We start from the raw sequence: 23,110 nt of genomic DNA, 5'->3' as shown, positions 1-23,110 counted from the left end.
ACCTGACATCAGGTTCTTCCTCAGGCCTTATTCCCTGGTTGCATCCCTCATCAAAGACAGTGTCAATCCCGCCATGACCACCATAACCTTCTTGGGCTGCTGGGTTGCATGTTATCTGCAGGAACATTTCCTAATCTGTCTCTTTTCGTGTTCCCTCAAGTCTCAGGCTGAGTCGCTTTTTTACAGTCTTTTTTATCTTGTCCATGTCCTGATTTTTTCCGCTTGATCCAAATTGTCTCTGCCAGGGCAGCCAATCTGATATGGCACATGCCAACTTATCTCCCTGACACCGTGGTATCCTGCCTCTTCTCTGCATGTCTAAACCCTTGTACTCACACGATTTAGTGAAGGTGAATGATTACAAATCAGAGCACGTTTTAAAGCGGAGGGAGGTCCAAAGACCATCAAATCCAACGACAGACGAGGCTTAGAGATGGGGCAATGACTTGGCCAAGGTCATTCAATGACTTGGTGGCAGAACTGGGATTCAAGTCCAGGTGTCCTGCCAGAGTTCCAAATGGAAATGAATTGGATTAACTCAAAAGAAATATCTATAAAGTGACTGTACTGGGAAGGGGAGCTGGGGTTGATCTTGGGATGCAAAGATGAAAAATTATAGTTCAAGAGGGGCTAGAGACCACGTAGACACAGAGAGACATCCCTTGAGGGGACCTCAGAGGCTACCTAGTCCAAATCCTTCATTTTATGTAAAATATCAAAGGGAATAAGTCTATAATAATAAGTCTACACAGTCTATAACTTGCTAAGCACTTAAAAAAAAACAAATATTTTCTCATATTATCCTCATAGCAAATCTGGAAACAGATTTTACAGATAGGGAAACTGAGGCTCAGAAAGATCTGTAAAATCTAAGGAAACAGAAGCCTGGAAAAATTCAGTTTGTTGCTCAAGGTCACATAGGTAATAAATGACAAAGGTAGGATTTGAATCCAGGTCCTTTGACTCCAAATCCAAATTTTTCATGTACCATGAAGCCTTCTGTAGATATTTCCAATTTACATTATTCATTATTTTTATTAGACGTAAGGCCTCATAGCTGTGTGATCCTGGGTAAATAATTTAACTCTGACTGCCTAGTTCTTGTTGTTTTTCTGTCTTAGAATTGCTACCAACAGGAAAGGGCAGTTAGGTTGCTCAGTGGATAGAGATCTTGGGTTCAAATCTAGCCCCAGACACTTCCTAGCTGTGTGACTCTGGGCAAGTCACTTAACCTCCATTGCTTAGACCTTATCGCTTTTCTGCCTTGGTTTGAAGATAGAAAGTAAGGGTTTAATGAAAAGAAGTAAGTCATGATGCTTTCATCAGAGGGACTACCACATGGACACATTTGAAAAGCCCAGATTCCTGGGGTTAAAGGGGAAAACTCTGAAGTTAATGTGCAACCTGGGTTACAAAAAAGCTTTAATTTCTAAAGGGACCAATTCTTACTTAAGTAATATACATTATTAAAAGAAGCATAAATAGAAATGCAAGGAATAAATATGATTTATCCTCCCTCATTTTATAGTCAATAAAACTGAGTTAAATGACTTATCCAGGGTCACACAGCTAGTGACGAGCTAAATGTGAACTCAAGTCTTCTTGACTCTAGACTCCAAGGTTCTCTACAATGAGTTAGCTAGTGGTTGCTGAGTGCTAAGGGGTCCTGGGAAAGTACTGTGAGATAGCCAGAGAGGGATAAATCATTTTCCACATGGGAAAATCAAAGAAGGCTTCATGGGAGAAGTGGCCCCTATCTCTTTCAACTGGCACTGGCCTTTTGTCCTCACATTAGATGGCTCAGTGGATATAGTGGTGAGCCTAGAGTCAGAACAGACCTGAATTTAGATTTGGCCTCTGATGCTATTATTATTAATAATAATAATTAATAAAATCAATAAAATTATTAGCTATGTGACCCTGTACAAGCTACTTAACCTTTGTCTGCCTTGGTTTCCCCAATTATAAAATGGGGATACAAATAGCCTCTACCTCCCATGGTTGTTGAAAGGATCCAATGAGATAATATTTGTAAAAGCACTTAGCACAGAGTCTGGCACATAGTAGGTGCTAAACAAATGGTCATTTCTTTCCTGCTTAGCTATCCATAGTTAGAATTGGTCCTAGGGGGATAGTAAAAATCAATGACTCTATGTACTGCGTTTCCATGTTTTTGGTGGGGAAATAGTAAGTCACACTGGAACTTTGAGGAATACCATTTCAGGGTAATCTGGACACAAATAGAAGCCTCTCCCATCAACTGGTCCAGTGACTTAAGACCTGGAGAGGACACTAGGATGCTCAGGGTAGAAAGAACATTGGACTTATGGGTAGAAAACCTAAATTTAAGTCCTAGGTCTACCATTATGTTATAAGAATTTGGGCAAGTCATATTCCCTCTCTAGGTGTCAGTTTCCCTATCTGATGAAGACATTTTTCTAGATCTGCAGTGTCATGGCGGCCAGCAACACTACCCAATGTGGGCACTACTATTCTAGATTACTGAAAAGCCTTCCAATTCTAACATTCAATTCCCACCCCCTATTTAAAAAACAAACAAACAACTTTACCTTTGGTCTCAGAATCTACTTTGAGTGTCAGTTTCAAGGCAGAAGAGTGGTAAGGACTAGGAAATTGGGGTTAAGTGACTTGCCCAGGGTCACACAGCTGGGAAGTATCTAAGGTCAGATTTGAACCCAGGACCTCCCATCTCCAGGCCTAGCTCTTTATCCACTGAGCCAGTTAGTTGCCCTAAACACTAACAATCTAAATTCCATGTTCTAACATTCTAGTTTTAGAAAGTCTCTTCTGACTATAATTTTTGGATTTCACTTATTGGTCACTGGAGTAACCTCTGGCTGCTCTTCCACCAAGCTTTTGAGGCCAAGTGTGGGCATCCAGGGATCCAGACTGGCCTAGAGAGGAGGGGGCATTTCTCTCTCACCATAGGTGGGGTCCCGTCTCAGGTGTGGGTGGTTCCGGAGTCGCCCATCCTTCCTCAGGCTGCCCACAATGATGGTCACACAGGATAGAAATAGCACCAGGCCGATGACCACCCCAGCCACCAGCAGAGGAGACACCAGCAGGCTGGGGTCACCAGTGCTCTCGGTGAAGACTGGGTACTCGTTGATGGGGCCGCTCTGGTTGGAGTGAATTTCTGTTGGCAGGGAAGACGAGGGGGAAAAACAACCAAGATACAATAGATGAGTACAATTTGTAGTAAAGGGAGTCAATTCTACCTTAGTGATGCCTCATGAATCCATCATATTTCCTTTATTCTTATAACCTTAATCCTAGCCCTTATCATCGCTCATCCTAATCCTAAGAGCAGTTCACATTTATTTGTTGCTTCAAAGTTTACAAAGTGGTTTCCCTGCAATAACTACAAAAGAAAGGCAGCACAATTATCTCCATTTCAAAGAATAGAAAACTGAGGATAAGAGGTCAATAACTTGCAGCTAGGTGATGCAGTGTCTGGCCTGGAGTCAGGAAGACCAAGTTTGCCTCAGTTTCCTCATCTATAAAATAAGCTGGAGAAAGAAATGGCAAACCATTCCAGTATCTTTGCCAAGAAATCCCCAGATGGGGGTCACAAAGGGTTGGAAATGACCTAACATGCTTATACAGCTAGTATGTGTAAGAAGAAGAAGATAAGAAATAAATTTGAGATCCATACAGGGAAAAGAGTTTGCCCAAGGTCACCCATATAGTAAGCGGCAGAGTTAGAACTCTAACCCAAGGGTCAGCTAGGTAGCACAGTGGACAGAGTCAGGTGCTTCTCGAGGTGTGATCTGAGGCTAAAGGAAGAGAAATGACTCAGGGTCACAGTGAGCTCACAGCTCAGAGATGGGATAGACTTGAGGGGAACGATGGATTTGGAGGCTATTAAAATATTCCAAGAAAGAGGTTCTTCATGGCTATTCTGCTTTTTTGTCTTCCCCTCTGTCTCTGTCCTTCTCTCTCATCTCTCTCCCTTTCCCTTTGTCTTATCTCTCTCTCCATCTCTCTCTCTCTCCATCTCTCTCTCTCCATCTCTCTCTCTGTCTCTCTGTCTCTGTCTCTGTCTCTCTCTGTCTCTGTCTCTCTCTCTGTCTCTGTCTGTCTCTCTCTCTCTCTCTCTCTCTCTCTCTCTCTCTCTCTCTCTCTCTCTCTCTCTCTCTCTCTCTCTCTCTCTCCCTGCCCCGTCCCTCCCCATTTCTTTCCTTTGTCTCTCCATCATCATGTTTCTCTCTCACGTTTATCTTTCTTCCTTTCCCTTCTCTCCCTCTTCTCCTCCCCTTCCTCTGTCCCTTCTCCCGTCTCTCTGTCTCTGTGAGTTTCTGTCTCTCATATTAAGCACAAAGTAACTCACAGGGTCTTTGCCTTTTGAGGAGAGGAGGTGCAAAGGGAGATGAAGGTCCTGAGACTTCCTTTTCCCCAAGTGGCTCTGTGGGAGAGCATTTCTAGGCTTTCTGAGACAGCTTGGATTCCTCGTTTGCTAACAAGGGCCGCCAAATTGGAAAGCTGCCCTAAGTCACTCTCATGGGCTAGGAAGAGGAGTAATTACCGAAGTTAGCCTGGTAACCTGGTGGTGAGTGGGGATGGAGGAGAGAGGACAGTGGTCCATCCTGGGGCAAAATCTTCCTCTAGCTTCAAACTCTCCTGCCCTCTCTGTGGCTTGGCCAGCCAGAGCAGTCTGGGCACTTCCACCCATTCTCCGAGGCCCACTGGGGAGCTAGGGCAGGAAAAGGTGACCTCATTAACCAGAACCACTTAGCATCTGAAACTCATCCAAGAGTCTAGCCTTGCTTCTCTTGCTAAATTCTGAATCCCTGCAGGCCACAGCACTTCTCACTTCCTGAATGAATCACAGACTAAGACTTTAGAGATGAAAGGAATCTGAGAAGGTTGAGCATTACAGCTGGAAGGAACCCTAGAACAGAGAATGTCAGAACCCAGAATATCTAAGCTGGGAAGGACCTGAGGACACTGAATGTTAGAATTATGAGAATTTGGGTCAGGGATTAGAATTAGTTAGGGTTCTCAGAGATCATCTAGCCCAATCCAATCATCCTACCCAAGAGGAAACTGAGGCAGTGATTTCTCTCTCATATCACCTTGAGAAGCTAAGATTTAGAAAGCATTAGGGGAGCTTCCCAACCTGCTCTGAAGAAGAAATCTGCTTTGGTTCCTCATGAAAAGATGGTTTGCTTGCACAGGGATGCCCCTAAAGGGTTTATTTCTTTCGGGTAGGTTAAAAATGGCCCTTACAAACTTTTGCCTTTGCTCTTATTTGATTAGCAAACTCTTTTGCTGTAGGGAGCAGAAAAGGCAAACTCTGGATCTGAGACACTGGAGGATTCCTGAATCTCACCAGGTTGAGTATAATTGAGCCCAGGGGCTGGGCTCTTCCCCGGGCAACCTTGGCATCTTGTCTGAACTACATGGGGAAGGCTGCTCAATTGAATTTGTACACTGTCAACTTGTGTATCTGCATTCAAATGCCTAATAAGATGATCTTTTAAAAAACTGTTATTATCCAGGCATTATTCTCAGTCAATTTTCTTGGATTGCTGAGACCTGACTCATAGATTAGTGATTATACTGTTCTTTGATTACATGGTTTCTTGACTCAAAAAATCTCCAATGGCTCCCCTTGGGCAACTGAATAAAGTACAGATGGATGCTTCCCTTACTGTTCTCCACAATCTGGCTCCTATTGTTTACCAGTCTGACCTTATTGCAGAAGGTACTTGCTCTTCTGGTTCAAATCTGGCCTCAGGAATTTGCTAGTTGGGTGATCTTGGTCAAGATACCCAAATTTTCTGGGTTTTCATTATCTCTTCAGTAAAAATGGGGGAGTTGAATTTCTAGTTGTTGTTGTTATTGTTGAGTCGTTTCAGTCATGTCTGCCTTTTTTTTTTAATCTTTGCCTTCTGTCTTAGAATCCATATTGTGTATTGGTTCCAAGGTAGAAGAGATACTCGATCCACTGAGCCACCAGCCTGCCCCTCCATGTCTGCCTCCTCATGACCTCATTTGGGGTTTTCTTGGCAAAGACACTGGAGTGATCTGCCATTCCCTTTTCCAGTTCATTTGACAGATGAAGAACCAGAGGCAAACAGGGTGAAAGTGATTTTGCCCAGGGTCACACAGTTAGGAAGTATCCAAGGCTGGATTTGAACTCAGGTCTTTCTGAATCCATGCCTAGCTCTATCTACTACACCACCTTGGATTTAATGGCCTCTAAAATCCATTCCAGCTTAACACTATGATCTGATGATTTCATACTACCAGCTTCATGGATTCTTCTTCTCTGCTCTTGCCTAGCTTTCTCCCTTTTCCTTATCTCTTCTCACAAATCTTTGTCTATTATTGAACTTCCTTCAAGACCTACCTTAGAGGCCACTTCTTCCATGAAGTCACTTTGATCACAATTTCTTCTCCTCTTCCTCCCCACCCCCAGTTACTCTCTCCTTCCCCAAAATTCTCAGAGTTATTTCCCAGAGCTCTCCTTTGCTCACTCCTCCCCTTCATCCAGTTCTTCATCTAAATTCCTGGATAGTAGGGATTGTTTTATTTTTGTCTTTGTATTTCCAGTGCGGGAATCTCAGTAGGTGTTTAATAAATCCTAATTGGTGAACTGGTTGATACTCATTGCCACCATCTTGTGCCTGTTGGACTCTGAGAGCAACACCTCTGTAAGCTCTCCCTTTGTATCTCTGGCACCTAAAGTATGAATGTGCATAGAGTAGATTCTTAAATATATTTATTAGGTATCAAGTGATAATATTTGTACAGCCCAGTGGAATTGCTTTTGGCTCTGAGAGTAGGGATGGAAGAGGAGAGGAAAAGAAAATGAATCATGGAAAAATGGGGAAATATTTAACAATAAATATCTAAAATGAAAACAAGTCTATTATTTATATTTTTGTTTAAATATATTTTTATTTAATTTATTTAAATATATAATGTAATATCTTTTTATCGAAATGAATGAAATTATTTATATTTCTATTATATATTTAAATACATCTATACCAGTATATGTATATATAAATATATTTATTTATATAATGGCAAAGGCTTCGACAGGCCGGCCAAACCTTGTGAGGGTAGCCATCGGGTTGTCGACCCATGGTGAACCAGGGCTTTGCTCACCCAGCATGTGAAGACTGCTTCGGCTGAACAGACGGAAGAAACCAATAAGAAGGTTCAACGGCTGAGAGGGCGACGCAGCAAAGCACTGTGGAGTGCTCAGGGCATGTTGGAGCACAAAGGACAACACGGCCATCCAATGCAGCTGAGGAAGCCTCCAGATGTAACAATTTTTCGTGCCACTGGACCCAGGCTTCCAACACCGAGAGAGTGGGACTGTCTCTGTGCATCGACTTTTCCACTTAAATCTCCTTCATGCACAAGTATCTTTGTGCACACTCATTTATATAAAATATAAAAATATTTATATATAAATATAAATTTATTCATACATACTATAAAATGGATAAATATATTTATTTGTATATAAACATAAAATATATAATATATATTTATAAATTTATATTAGTGGTAGTCTCTCAGTGATCGAGAATGACGATTGTCTTTGTGCAGTTTCATCTACGGTGTACCCTCATGTGGCTTTGAAGTCCAAAGGCTGAGGCGCACAGTTTGTGGCACGTGGGGCATGGGACGCCCGTTATTATGGGAGGGGCGGTTGTGGCCTGGTGTCGGCTCACGCGCAGCAGCAAGACATCGACGTTGCTCATCTTCAAAGGTGGTGGCTGCATGGTTAATGTGGGTTCACCAGCTGCTTCTGTCAGAGGCAGCGAGTTCTAGTTGCTTTGATGTGATGCCAGCCCACTTCAAGTTGGACTTTAGCTGATCCTTGAATCTTTTCTTTGGTCGGCCTTGTTTCCTAGTCCAGCTGACAGTTCACCATAGAATACCTGTCTTGGTATTCGCTGTGGGTCCATGCAGATGACGTGTCCAGACCATCGTAGCTGGGTTTGGAGGACCAGGACTTCGATGCTGGTGGAGTTGGCTCTGCCGAGGACTTCCTGGTTAGTGATTCGGTCCTGCCATCGGATCCTCATGATTGACCGGAGGGAGCGTTGGTGGAATTGCTCCAGCTGTTTCATGTGCTTCCGGTACAGTGTCCATGTCTCACAACCATACAGGAGCAAGCTGAGGACCACTGCGTTGTACACTTTGAGCTTCGTCGCAGTGCTTACACCGCTGTGTTGGAGGACTTTGCAGCACAGCCGCCCGAGTGCCTGGCTGGCCTTTTGGATCCTGGCATTAATCTCGTGGTCTAGGGACCCATCGTTGGCGATGGTGCTGCCCAGGTACTTGAAAGTGTTGACGTTAGAAAGCTGTGTGCCGTCGACTGTAATGCACGGATGGTTCGTTGGCCTCCCTGGTGCAGGTTGGAACAGCACCTCTGTTTGCTGAGGCTGATAGTCAGGCCAAACAGTTTTGTTGTGGTGGAGAACCTGTCCACAATGGTTTGAAGATGATTTTCTTGGTGGGCCATGAGAGCACAGTCATCTGCGAAGAGAGCTTCCAGGATGAGTCTCTCTGTTGTCTTTGTTTTTGCAGTCAGGTGGCAAAGGTCGAATAGTGAGCCATCCAGTCGGTATTTGATGTAGACGCCCAGGTCTAGATCCATCACAGCATGCCGTAATACTTGGGTGAAAAATAGGTTGAATAGTACCGGAGCGAGGACACAGCCTTGTTTCACGCCATTGGACATGTTGAAGCAATGAGAAGTCTCTCCACCAGATAGGACTTCCCCTGTCATGTCGACATGAAAGAGCTGGATCAGTTTGATGAATTTTACTGGGCAACCGAGCTTGCTGAGGATCACCCACAATGCATCCCTGTTCATTGTTAGGTCTATGAAGACAATGTAGAGACTCAGGTTCTGCTCAAGGCATTTTTCCTGCATTTGCCTCACTGTGAAGACCATGTCGATGGTGCTGCGATCTGGTCGGAAGCTGCACTGTGATTCAGGCAGGTTCTGCTCTGAAACAGATGACAGGAGTCTGTTGAGTATAACATGGGCGAGGATCTTTCCAGCAGTGGAGCGTAGTGAGATGCCCCTGTAGTTGTCACAGGCTGCTCGTGAGCCTTTGTTCTTGTACAGGGCTACGGTGGAGGCATCTCTGAGTTCTGGGGGCATGTCTTCCTCTTCCCATATGCTGGTCAGCACTATGTGGAATGCCTGGAGCATCTTTCCATTTAAGGCCTTGTACACCTCGGTTGGGATCCCGTCTTTACTGGGTGCCTTGCCTGCACTAATTTGTTTAATGGGGGTAAATTTATATTATATATTACTAATAATATATAATATACAATAGCTAGAATATATAACATAATATACAATATAATAATATATTAATATATGGTATATAAATATCTACTTATAAAATAAACTTATTTATATGTAAATAATATATTTATATATTCATGTAAATATAAAAGTATAAATATATTTATTTATACATAAATATAAAATATATATTTGTTTATATATAAATATAAAATATGTTTATTTATATGAACTATAATACATACTAACTTGAATTGCATTAATGCCTGGTCCACTTCTGTCAAGAAACAGAGAAATAATTGGAAGTCTTTGCTATCCAAACAATAATAGGAGTTTGGTCTCCTTGGCATTTGGAAGAAAAAGCTGTGTGCTGCTTCCACTCCTATTCCTCTCCCCACATCCTCTGTCCCACACAGAGTGGGTCAGAATGCTGGAGGCGGCCTGGAGGTTTGCTCACATTTGTCTAAGTGACAAGGCCCATGAATCCTTTCAAGCCTTGCAGCTGCCTGAGACTGGGCTTTTCTCTGAAAAATCAATACCCTCTATGGATTTTTCTCCGTCTTTCCTTGGTTTCTCCCCATGCATACCGTCTCTCCTCCCTTTGGTCCCTGGTTATGAAGCAACAACACAGTGAACCTTGCAGCTCAGTGACCTGTATTAAGAGCAGCCAACTGCAAAGCTCCAGCCTTATACTGTGGGGAATCTCTAGCTTTATCTCTTTGTCTACCATTTTAATTGGCTTTGGCCAACTGAAACAAACAAGACGTGTATGAGTCTAACATTGTATGAATCTACAAGGGCCTGAGTTTTCATTTCTCCCCCACTTCCCTAGTTAAGCCACGCTCATTATACTGGCCGGACTTCCACTGGTGTTAGAATGGACTGAAGAACGAAGAATGGTCAGAACCAGACGGGACCAGAGAACCCAGAATATTGGGATATAATGAAAGATGAGTGTGAGGAACTAGTCATGGGTGGTGAGGTGGCACAGTGCTTGGGCTAGAGTCAAGATGACTCATCTTCCCGAGTTCAAATCTGACCTCAGATACTTCCTGGCTCTGTGACCCTGAGCAAGAGACCTAACCCTGTTTGCTTCAATTTTGTCATCTGTAAAATGAGCCGGAGAAGGAAATGGCAAACTACTCCAGTGTCTCTGCCAAGAAAACTCCAAATGGGTCATGAAGAGTTTGAGAGGACTGAAACGATTGAACAACAAAATGAAAGATGAGTATGGTGAGGAAGAAGGAACGAATGAGGGACTCATAGGAGCTGGGTTGGAATTCTAGATACATGAATGTAGGCAAGCCTCTCCAGATCTCAAATCCTCATCTGTAAGTGAAGAGTTTGTCCAGTCTTTGTTTGTTTGTTTGTTTTTGTTTTTTGTTTTACCTTCTGTCTTAGAATTGATACCATGTATTGGTTCCAAGACAGAAGAGTGGTAAGGACTAGTCAATGGGGGTCAAGTGACTTGCTGTCCAGGGTCATGCAGCTAGGAAATATCTGAGGTTGGATTTGAACTCAGAACCTCCCATCTCCAGGCCTGACTCTCTAAGTTGTCCCATACATAGTCTTTAAGGTACTCCCCAGTTCAAAACCCTGTGATTGTATCCCTTTCCACAATTGATCCTCATTTCTGGATGAGCCTCCTCCACTTCTTAGATGGCTCATTTGCCACCTCCAGCAGCAAAGCCTTCCCAGGTATCCCACCTGCTCATGCCTTCTTTTCTCAGCTCCCTCTACATTGGTGTTTCTCTTATATGTATGGAGTTATGGATATATTATCTCTCTTTCTGTTTTAATATTTTATTTTCTCTAATTAAATGCAAAAACAATTTTTAACATTCATTTTTTAAAAAATTTGAGTTCCAAATTATCCACTCTCCCTCCCCTCCTCTCTCATTGAGAAGGCAAGTGGCTTTGTACAGGTTATTTATGGGCAGTCATACAAAACACATTTCCATCAGTACATATATATGATAAGCTCCTTGAAGGCAGGGGTTGTTTCTGCCTTTTCCTTGTATTCCCAGTGCCCCAATGACAGCTCATGTTCAGTCCTTTCTAGGCATATCTGACTCTTCATGAACCCAAAGATACTTAAGTGGTTGGCCATTTCCTTCTCTAGCTCATTTGACAGATGAAGAAACTGAGGCCAGCTGAGTTAAGTGACTTGCCCAGAGTCACACAGCTAAGGTCAAATGTGAACACCTAACTCTGGGCTAGACTCTATCCACTGTGCCACCTAGCTGCGCCAGGGAGAGTGCTTATATTTAATAATTGAATTTAGCAATTGTTTAATGAATACTTATTGATTGATTGAATGCTACAGATGAGGGAGAATTGTTTGAAGATCATCCAGTCCAATCTCATTATGGTACTGATGAGGAAATAGGACCTAGAGATAAAGTGACTTGTCACACATTCCATCCAATTACAAAAATATTATTTTTATAATCTTTATTTTTCATCTTTTTTTAACCCCTTACCTTTCTGTCTTAGATCAATACTGTGTATTGGTTCCAAGGCAGAAGAGCAGTAAAGGCTAGGCAATGGGGTAAGTGACTTGCCCAGGGTCACCTAGCTAGGAAGTGTCTGAGGCCAGATTGGAACCGAGGACCTTCCATCTCTAGGTATGGCTCTCTATCCACTGAGTCACCCAGCTGCCCCTTATTTTCTGTCTTAGAATCAATACTAAATTTTGGTTCTAAGGCAGAAGAGTGGTAAGGGCTAGGCAAGTGACTTGCTCAGGGTCACAGAGCAAATAAATGACTGTTTACTTATCATCTTTGTGCAAGGTGCTATTCTGAGTAGTAAGGCTAGGAAATTCAAAAAGCCCTAAAAGATCTCTGGCCCCCAGGAGCTTACACCCTAATACAAACACAGAGCAGCAAATACAAGTTAATAAATAGGAGAAAAGGAAAACTAATAACTTGGGGGTGGGGATCAAGGAAGGCTTTTGGAGGAGGAGGCAACATCTGAACTGAGCTTAGGAGGCGAAGGATTCTAAGAGGTAAAGGTGAGGAGGGATGGCATTCCAGACAGGGGGCATAGCAAAGGGGTCAAGCAGGAGATGAATGTTGAGTTCAGGGGGTAGCTAATACTCCAGCCTGGCTGGAACCATGCAGGAGTTGTTAAAATAGACTGGAACCAAAATGTGGAGATACTGAGGCAAGAGGTTCCATTGGAAACTTTTTAGCTGGAGAATGACTCTGTGCTTTAGGAAGATACTTGGATCCATTGTGTGGAGGTTGGATTGGGGAGGGATGGGAAGCAAGAACAATTTGGAGGTTAGGATAATGGTTCAGGGCAGCTAGGTGGTGCAATGGATAGAGCACTGGAATCAGGAAGACTCATCTTCATGAGTTCAAATACGACCTCTGATATTTACTAGCTGTGTAACCCTGGACAAACAGTTCACCTTGGTTGTCTCAGTTTACTCATCTGTAAAATGAGCTGGAGAAGGAAATGGCAAACCACTCCAGGATCTCAGCTGTGTGACCCTGGACAAGTCACTTCACCTTGTTTGTCTCAGTTTACTCATCTGTAAAATAGCTGGAGAAGGAAACGGCAAACCACTCCAGTGTCTTTGCTAAGAAAACCCCAAATGGAGTCATGAAGAGTCAGACACAACTGAATTGACTAAACAATAACAACAAAAGCTTAAAATGATACCAAGAGATGATGAAGACCTAAATTAAGGTGCTGGACTATATGAAAAGAGAGAAAAGGATTGATAAAGGGATTTTTTTCCCATTTTGAATGCTTTATTGATACTCTATATGTTACTTCCCAATGATTAATCCAACTTTGCTGTCCCCCCATGACTTCCCTCCTTCCATAGAGACCTCCTTTGTAATAATTAAGGAAAACCAGGCAAACCAGGCAAAGAAATCAATACATCAGCCATGTCTGAAAAATGTTCCCTTATTCCTTGCCTGTAGTTGACCATATCCATGCCTTAAGACAAGAGGTTTTATTGATGTGAGAAGTGCAGAGACAGAACTGACGAGACTTCACTGTCATTTGGATATGGCAGGTTATGGGAGGGGGACAGAGAAGATTCAAGGCTGATTCCAAAGTTATGAATCTGGGGCTCTCCTTGACAGAAATTGGGCAGTGAGGGTGAGGGGCAAATTTATGGATGTAGGGCTCAGTAGAAAGGACATGGGAGGGGAAAGCTGGGTGGCTCAGTGGATGGAGAGCCAGACCTGGAGATGGGAGGTCATGGGTTCATTTATGGATTCAGATACTTCCTAGCAAGTCACTTAACCCCCATTGCATAGCCCTTACTGCTCTTCTGCCTTGGAACCAATACTTAGTATTGATTCTAAGGCAGAATGTAAGGGTTTGATGGTTCCAAACTGCCCTCAGAAACTTCCTATGTGTGTGACCCTGGGCAAGTCACTTCATCCCCTTTGCCTAGCCTTTACCACTCTTCTGTCTTGGAACTGATCTTTAGCATTGATTCTAAGAAGGAAGGTAAGGGTTTGGGGGAAAAAGAAAGAAAGGGCATTGGATTTGGGAGTTTGGAAGACTTGGATTCATGTCCTGTCTCAGATATGAACTGGCTATGTGACCCAGGGCAAGTCGTTTAATCTATCAGGTTCTTTATCTGTAAACGAGGGGTCTCTCAGGTACCCTTCCAACTCTTTCTGATCCTAGGATGAAATGCTTTTTGGTGTGTCGAGTTTGAGATGCCAGTGGGGCATTTTATCGGCAGAATCGGCATTAGAACCAAGACCCACGTCTATGGCGTGCAACCTTGATGATAACCTTGAGGAACCGAAACAAGGCAAAAAGGGGGGGTGGGTCCCCCCGAGATCTCTAACTCTGCCTCTCCTTTATCGTTCCTGCCAGTTATCAGATAATGACTTTTCTCTTCTTGCTCTGACATCCTTATTATAAAGGCAGGATGGATCAGATTGGCTCACCGGCTGCCTGCAAATTGAGAATGTCAGAGGCTCGCATGAGGGCCGAGAGAATAAATCTTTCCAGCTGCTGTGGCTTGAGGGCATTATACTGACGCCACACCAGGCCTGGCAGGGGCTGTTTCAAATTAAGAGGAAAAATCTTCCAATTTTCCAACCCGAGGTCCATTTTATCAACAAGATAAATATGACTGCGGTAAAACAATATAGTGAGAAATCTCCCCCTGCTCCTGCAGTACCATGCCTTCCCCCCACACCGGCAGAGTTCAGATGGACCTTACGTACAGAAGTCTGGTGGCTGTCTCTCTCCCAGGAGATCAAGGGTTGTACATATGGGAAAGGGGCCCCAGGCTGCCATTGGTTTAAAAAAAAATGAAGCATCAATTTGAAGAAAAGGATTGATCACTGAAACAGGGAATTTACCAGAGCCCATTGGAAATTATAATTTAGGTTTAACAATTGTAGATCCTTCTACAATGTAGCTAGAAAAAGACTGCCTTCTTCCCTTGGGTTAATTCATCTTAAAGCGAGAAATCAGAAAGAATTGGGGGAAAGAATCAAAGAACGGTCTCTTTCTTTGTCAGTCCATGTATAAACCAGAAGGTGAAGACTGCCTTACTTGCACAAACTTATTTTTATGTCACTTTCCTTATATTGCTATTTAGGAGTGGGAGAAGAGAGGAAAGAAAGAACAAGGTATTTGGGGATCAGAGGATTTGAATTTGAATTCCAGTTAGAGGGTACAGTGGATAGAGTGCCAGGACTGAAGTTGGGTTGAGTTCAAATCTGGCCTCAGATACTTAATAGCTGTGTGACGCCAGGAGAGTCATTTGGCCTTTATTTGCCTCATCTGTAAAATGGGGATAAGAGCAACTCCCTCCCAGAGTTTGTTGTGATGATCAAATGAGATCATAACTGAAGAGTGCTTAACAATACCTGGCACAAAATGTTTCTCAATTGTGTCTCACTCTTTATGATCCTATTTAGGGTTTTTCTTGGCAAAGATACTGGAGTGGTTTGCTATTTCCTTCTCCAGTTAATTTTACAGATGAGGAAACTGAGGCAAACAGGGTTAGGGGACTTGCCCAGGGTCACATAGCTAGTAAGTGTCTGAGGCTAGATTTTAATTCAGCAAGATGAGTCTTCCTGACTCCAGGCTTGACACTCTATCCATTGAGTTACCTACTGGGCACACAGTAAATCCGATATAAACAGTTTATTATTATTTCTATGACTACTATTTAATACCTTTGGGGTCTTGGGTAGATGATTTCTCCTCCTTGAACTTCACTTTTATTATTTGTCCAATGAAGGGATTGAGGAAGAAATTCCAAGGTCTCTCCCAGCTCTGATATCCTATGTTTTATGTTCTAATTCCTCCTAGCTCTGACACACTAAAGTTTTCTACTCCTTTCAGCTCTATAATCCCATGATCCATTGGCTAAACATGCAGTCTGGGAACCCAGATTAAATCCATTTATGGTCAGATTCTCCCTTCTGTTCCCTTTTCTCTGTCCATGTGGTGACCACTCTCAATAAAGCCTTATCTTTTCTCTCCTGGACCATTGCAATAGCCCCTTGGTCCCCCTTCTTGTTTTTCTTTTCAACAACTCATCTTACCCACAGTAGGTCTGACTGTGTCACTACCTTGCTCTAAAATGCTTAATGGTGATTTTTCCTCTCTAGGATTGTACCTCAGCCTGGAATAACAAGCCATGGATTCCATTTTCTAATCTGCCACCTACCTTTGTGGATTTAGTTCACATTATTTCCCTCCACATATTCCATATTCTGCTCCTGCTGGACTAATATCTATTTCTTTAATACAACATTTTATCTCTTATCTCTGTCCTTTTTGCAGATTGCTCTATGGACCTGGAATGCCCTTCATCCTTCCCCTCTCTCTTAGTATCACTAGTTTCTTCTAAGAGTTCATCTAAGTGCCAATTCCTACCCAAAAAACCTTGACTCTGCAGTGATAATTACTTTTATCCCCCTCAAATTAGTCTCTCTCTCTCTCTCTCTCTCTCTCTCTCTCTCTCTCTCTCTCTCTCTCTCTCTCTGTCTGTCTCTCTCTGTCTGATATCTAGCTATCTGTCTGTCTTATCCATCTGTCTGTCTTGTTTGTTCGTCCATCTATCTATCTATCTATCTATCTATCTATCTATCTATCTATCTATCTATCTATCTGTCTGTCTGTCTGTCTGTCTGTCTGTCTGTCTGTCTGTCTGTCTGCCTGTCTGCCTGTCTGTCTGTCTATCTACCCATTCATTTGTTGATAGCTATCATTTATTTCTCTCTCCATTCATTTATTGGTATCCATCATCGATCTCTCCATCTATTTGTTAGCATCTATCATTTCTTTCTTTCTCTCTGTCCATGTACTGGTATCTAACATCTTTCTCTTTCTCTCTCTTATTTGGTTCTCACAACTTTGGGAGGTAGGTGCTATTATTGTTTCTACTTTATATTTGAGGAAACTGAGGCAGGTAGAGGTTAAGTGATTTGCCCAGGGTGCCTAAAACTGAGTGCTTAATAAATATTCATTGACTTGAACCAGATTCCAAGAGGTCATAAATAATCTAGTCCAACCCTTTCAATGAACATAGGCGGAAACAAGGACATAAAGGGAAGTGACCTGCCCAAGGTAACAGAGAAAAGTATCAAAAGCAGACTAGAATACTCAGGTGTCCTGATTTCTCATCTGGGACTCTTTCCCATACATCATTCACACACCCAACACCAGAAACAAGCACCACAATAATAATGACAATTCTCTCCCCAATAATTAGTAGTAGTAAAAGTTCCTTTTCCTATGGTCCTTAGAAGTTTGTGAAGTGGCTCCTTCACCAGAACCCTGTAAGAGCAGCAGTGCAAATATTCTCCTCATTTTACAGATGAGGAAACTGAGTCTAAGGGAAAGAAAATGACTTACCCATGGTGATACAACTAGTCTGTGAATGAGCCAGGACTGGAATGAAGGTCTCCAGACTCTTTAATCAGAGTCCTTTCCATTACATTGTGTTGCTTTTCTTAACCTTTATTTAGTCCATCAGACCATTAATAATCAATACCGTGTGCCTGTTACATGCTCAGCACAGTATCAAATGAAAGACACCATCTCCTCTCCTGGGAGAAAAGGGGTGGATGTGGGAGCTGCACAGCAATGATTGACAAAGCATTGAGTTCCATGAATATCTGGAGTGTGAGGCCATTGGACCTGGATGGGGCAGGAGCTGGGTAGAGTGGGGATAAGAGAGACCCAGGTTTGAATCTTGGCTCTGACACCAGCTGTGTGACCCTGAATATTTCATATCGCCTCTCTAACTGATTCCATTTTCACCTTTTGCAAAATGGAGAAAATACTTCTATTCAAAAATCATAAAATAGAATGTTAGTGATGGAAGAGATGAGACAGACAGACAGACAGACAGAAAGACAGAGAGAAGAGAGACAGAGACAAAGAAGAAAGGCAGAGAGAGAGAGAGGCAGAGAGACAGAGAGAGAGGATCCAGTCCAACCCCTTCACTTAACAGATGCGATCACTGAAGTCCATAGGTGGAAAGTGACAGGATGATGCTTTCTAACCCTTAAACCACATTATTATTATTATAACTTCTGATATCTGTCATCATAATCTTTTTTGTCATGATTCTCCTTCTCCGTGGGTTCGGTTGGTAGACAACCGAATATACATATATGGTGTTTCTGATTTCTCTTCCAGGGACTTGGGAGGATGGAGATGGATAGCCCACTTCCTCTCTCTCTAGGAGATCCTAGCTGTGCAATAACAGAACCAAAGCCCAAGGCACTGGAATGTATTCACTGAGGCCACTTGTCCAAAGTATTGTCAAGCACATTAGTTCCAGCCTCCTCTCCCCTGATAAATCTGGCAGCCAGCAACTTTTCTCTAACTCTCCTGTGCCCAACCAAGATAATATAACCGGAGGAGGGCAGGGAGTGCCCTGTCTTTGCTATGCCACCACCCCCTCCGCCTACAGTTCTGAAAAAAGCCACCATTACTCACCAGAGACCCAACTTTGGTGAATAGAACAGGTTTTGGAGAATAGGGGCTGAGAGGCGGGCATCCCCCCTAGGGCTGGACCAATTGGGGAGGGACAAAGCTTGGGTTATTAGTGGTCACAGAAGGGAGCAGCCAACTAGACCTGCAGGGGTAATAAAGAGATTCAGAGGGTGTGTGTGTGTGGGCTCTGTGTGACCTTGAGCAAGTCCTATCCTCTGTCCTGGGTGGGTTTCTTCACCTGCAAAATCAGGATATTTTAGAAGAGATTTCTTGTAGAGAGCAATTAGACAGGATGGTACCTTTCTGTCTCAAAATTCTATAATTCTGTTAAGATGAGCTATTCTATAAAGGGCATCCCCAAGTCTCAGGGCCACTTTAAGCTATTAAAGCTTCAACAAATATTTATTTGGTTCCATTATTTAAACTACTTTGAAACCTAAAGGGCTAGTTGGTACAGTAGAGTGCTGGGGCTGGAGTCAAGAAAATCTGAGTTAGGGGGCAGCTGGATTGCTCAGTGGATTAAGTCAGGCCCAGAGATAAGAGGTCTTGGGTTCAAAACTGGCCTCAGACACTTCTTAGCTGTGTGACCCTGGGCAAGTCACTTAACCCCCATTGCCTAGCCCTTACTGCTCTTCTGTGTTGGAACCAATACACAGTATTGATTCTAAGATGGAAGGTAAGAGTTAAAAAAATCTAAATTAAAATCTTGCCTCAGTCATTTAACAGCTGTGTGATGCTGGGCAAGTCACTTCATCCTGTTTGCCTCAGTTTACTCATCTGTAAAATGAGCCAGAGAAGGAAATGTTAACCCCCTCCAGTATCTTTGCCAAAAAAATCCCAAATGGGGTCAGGAAGAGTCAGGCATGACTGAAATGACTGAACAACAACAACGAAAGCTTAAAATGGCACCAAGACTTTGGGACACCATGCATTCTAATGTCTTTTTGTGTTTTAACTTTCTGAATTCTGAGGACTCATTTGAGTTCCAAGTTTCTATAGCCTGACATCCTTTCCCATTTGGACATTCCGGGTTTGGGGGCTCTTTGGTGTTTCTCGGTTTCTTCTAGCACTAACATTCTATAAATGGTGATTCTGGGATTCATGATTCATCATAGGGAATAGCAGAGAAGTCGAAGATATTTACAGAGTTTCTTGTGAGGTTAGTGGTCTATGGCCACCTAATAGAACCATGGCCAAATGAGAGGGAAAGGAGAGCAGAGCATGTTCCCTTAAGAAGTTCCAATCCTCTTCTTTTAATAACTATTGGTATCATTTTATATGTTATCTATTTTATATGTGGGCTGCTAACTGGCTAGGTCTGGTGTTAGGAAGACCTGAGCTCAAATCTAGACTCAGACACTTCCTACCTCTGTGACCTTGGACAAGTCACTTTACCCTATTTACCTCAGTTTCTTCATCTGTAGAAGGAGTGGCAAACCACTTTAGTATCTCTACCAAGATAATCTCAAATGGGGTTACCGAGAGTTAGAAGCAACTGAAAAATAACTGACAAACAATAATAGAGGGGAAGGGACAGATGGGAGAGATGCTTTGGAGTTAGAGTTGACAAGACTTGGCAACTGAATGGATCTAGAAGGCAAGGAAGCAGAAAGAGGCAAGAAGGAATTCGAGGTTGTAAAGCACCAGTGCTTAGAAGGACAGTAACACCATAGTCTGAAATAGGGATGCTAGGAAGAAGGACAGGTATGATTTTTCAGATAAAATCTCTGATGAAACAAAACATTCTGTTATGACTAACATTTTGAGAAATGTACAGCTGGGTCTGTCCATCTTTATCTAACAGATTGTCATCTACTTCTTCCCTAACTCCCCTCCCCGCCAAATTTTATTTTAGTTGATGGCACTGTTACCCTCCCAGCCACCTTAGCTAGAAACCTTAGGGTCGCCTTTGGGCTCCTCCCTCCTTTCCTCTTCATTTCCAGCAGGTACTGAATCTGGTTCCTTCCCCGTATCTCTCAAATTCAGCTTTTTTATAATCTTCTTCTAGCCCAGGTTATCTCTTGCCTGGATTTCAGAAATACTCTCCTACCTCATCTCTTTGCTTCAAGTCCTTCCTTTTCTAACCTATCCTCAACTTGTCAGATCATTTTCCTCAGGCATAGATTGAATTGTTTCTCCTTGGTTCAAAACTCTTCAATAGTATCCCACTGTCTACTAAATAAGGTTCAAATTCAGTCTGGCATTCAAGGCCAATCAGTCAAACACAAACTTATCTTTCTAGCCTTGTTTTGAGCTTTTCCACTTCATGCCAAATTGGATCACTTCATCTTATCCTGTTTTTTTTTTTTTGTCTCCAGACAAAACCCTCCCTCCCTTTCACTAATGTCTAGAAGGGAATTCTCTCTGTACCTGATGAAATTCCCTTCCCCCAAATATAGCTTAGAACTCCTCCATGCAACCCCCTGGCACTCCTTCCCTTCCCTTTTGTATCCCCAAAGTTGAAAGTGATCTCTTGACTCTAATATGTGACCAATTTATATTCTAGTTATCATGTCTTACTTACCTCCCCTACTATACTTTGATCTTCAATAAGATAGGTATTATGGTTTATTTATCTTTGAATTTCATTCAGAATCAAACATATGACTCTGCACACAGCAGGTGCTTAATAATTGTACATTGAATGGACTGGCTTGGACATTACCAATGACAGGAGTTCATTGCTTCATGAAGTATTCTAATATAGCTCTCACTGTTAGGAAATTTTTCCTTTTATGTCACTGGGCTAAAATCTCACCCTTTGCAATAACTTTTGTCTGTTGCTAGGTCTGACTTCTGGAACAAAGTAGAAAAAGTTAAATTTCTCCTGTAGATACTGTTTGGTTATCAAAATTCAAGAAAGGAGGCAACAGAAAAACCCATGGCTTCAGATTTCTTTACACCAATTCTCAAAGATCAGGAAAGAGACATTATGAATAATAATAATAGTAACTTGCATTCATATAATGATTTAAAATTTACAACTTGATTTACAAATATGATCTCATTTGATTTTCATAACAATTACCAGAGGTATTATTATCCTAATTTTATAGATGAGGAAACTGAGGCAGACAGAGGTTATGTGACTGATTCAGGTCTTATTGCTAAGTCATTTTAGTGCTGTCTAACTCTTTGTGACCCCATTTGGAGTCTTCTTGGCAAAGATACTAAAATAGTTTGCTTTTCCTTCCCAAGCTCATTTTACAGCTGAGGAAACTGAGGCTAACATGGTTATATGACTTGCCCAGGGTTGCATAGCGAGTAAGTATCTGAGGCCAGATTTGAACTCAAGAAGGTGAGTCTTTCTGCTTCCAAGACCTGTCCTCTCTCCACTCTGCCACTTGGTTGCCCCTGTCCAGAGTCACTTACCTAGTGAATGGCTGAGGCTGGATCTGAAGTCAAGTCTTCTCGACTCTGGAACTAGCACCTTATTCATTTCGCCACCTACCTGAAATGGTGAACTAGAGGTCCTAATTCTAGGAGGCAAATTTTATGTAAAAAATTTCCTAGTTTACTAAATAATCAACAATAAACTGGAGTGGGGGCTCAGAACTAATTATTTAATGATAAATATTGGGATTTGAGTGATTAAATAGGAAAATCTCCAAAAATCTCCTTTGATTGTCTTAGAACCCAGAATGAATATGAATAAGAAAAATGAACTAGTAGCAGAGAGAGAGATAACTTCATTTAGGTTGTATGGTTTATATATAAAACTTGGGTTACACAACGCTCTCCTGGCTCTTACCCTTCCAAGCACTCCATCTCAATCATCCTATGTCAACATCCCCTAACAGTGGGTGTACCCCCAAGGCAAGGCTCTATCCTGAGTCCTGTGCTTTTCTTTCTCCCAATGACCTCATCAATTCCCATGGGTTCAATTATCCTCTCTATGCTGATGACTCACAGATACATTTTTTTTAGCCCCAATCTCTCTCCCTCTCCCCCCAGCCCTGTATTATCAATGGCTTCTGGGACATTTCAAAGAGGATGTCCTGGAGGCAGCTCAAACTCAATAGCCCAAACTCTCCTTTTTCTAAATCCACTCCCCTTTGGAGCTTTCCTGGTTCTGTTAAAGGCTGTAGTCTCCCAGGTTAGTCATCTTGATTTTATTCTTGACTCCTTATTTTCCCTTCTCTCTCATAGCCTAGCTGTTGCCAAATTTCTTTTGCCATTTCTTTCTCTACAACTTCTCTTGCGTCTGACCCTTTCCCCTCCATTTATATAGCTCCATCTTGGTCCAGACCCTCATTGTCTCTTGCTTAGACTTTTGTACTGGCCTCTTAATTGATTTTCTTGCTTTATCTCCCCCCACTTCAATCCATTTCCCACATAGCTCTTAAAGTGATTTTCCTGAAGTGTTCATCTGCCCATGTTACTCCCCTACTAATCAACTCAAGCAGCTCCCTCTTGCCTCAGTGAGAAAATACAAACTCCTCTGTTTGCCTCTTAAATCCATCACAACCTGACCACAGTCTACCTTTCCAGACTCATTATATGCTACTCCAGTCTTGCATTCTATGATCCAGTCAAATAGTCTGGCTTTTCTCTACTCATCTCAAGTGTTACTCCATTTCCTATTTCTGTGCTTTTGGATTGGTTACTCTTGAGGCAGCTAGGTGGTACAGTGATAGAATACTGGACCTAGAGTCAGGAAGACCTGAGTTCAAATCCATCCTCAGACATTAGCCATGTGACCCTGGGCACTTCACTTCTGTATGCTTTAGTTTTCTCATCGGTAAAATGGGGCCAGTAATAACACCTATCTCCCAAGATTGATGTTGAAGATCAAATGAGACTATACTTACAAAGTGCTTTGTATACCTTAAAGCAATATATATATATTTA

General features: G+C 42.4%; 1 protein-coding gene across 2 annotated transcripts in view; it reads right to left on the bottom strand.

Moving 5' to 3' along the window:
- The window catches only part of BEAN1 (brain expressed associated with NEDD4 1), an 81,703-nt gene that overhangs the window by 6,066 nt on the left and 52,527 nt on the right, over positions 1-23,110 (bottom strand). The window contains exons 3-4 of one of the 2 annotated variants that reach the window (XR_008912398.1): positions 2,945-3,157; positions 337-502 (exon numbers count right to left, since the gene is read on the bottom strand). Coding sequence is in view for 1 of the 2 variants with exons in the window: in XM_056799987.1 (XP_056655965.1) it covers positions 2,945-3,157 (213 nt within the window). In the remaining variant the exon portion in view is untranslated. The remainder of the gene's footprint in view (positions 1-336; positions 503-2,944; positions 3,158-23,110) is intronic. The other variant, XM_056799987.1, reaches the window with a different exon arrangement.

Source organism: Monodelphis domestica, chromosome 1 (genome assembly GCF_027887165.1).
Source record: "Monodelphis domestica isolate mMonDom1 chromosome 1, mMonDom1.pri, whole genome shotgun sequence".
Lineage (NCBI taxonomy): Eukaryota > Metazoa > Chordata > Mammalia > Didelphimorphia > Didelphidae > Monodelphis > Monodelphis domestica.
The sequence above is the reverse complement of the archived record's forward strand: the minus strand, read 5'-3'. Positions and strand labels throughout refer to the sequence as shown.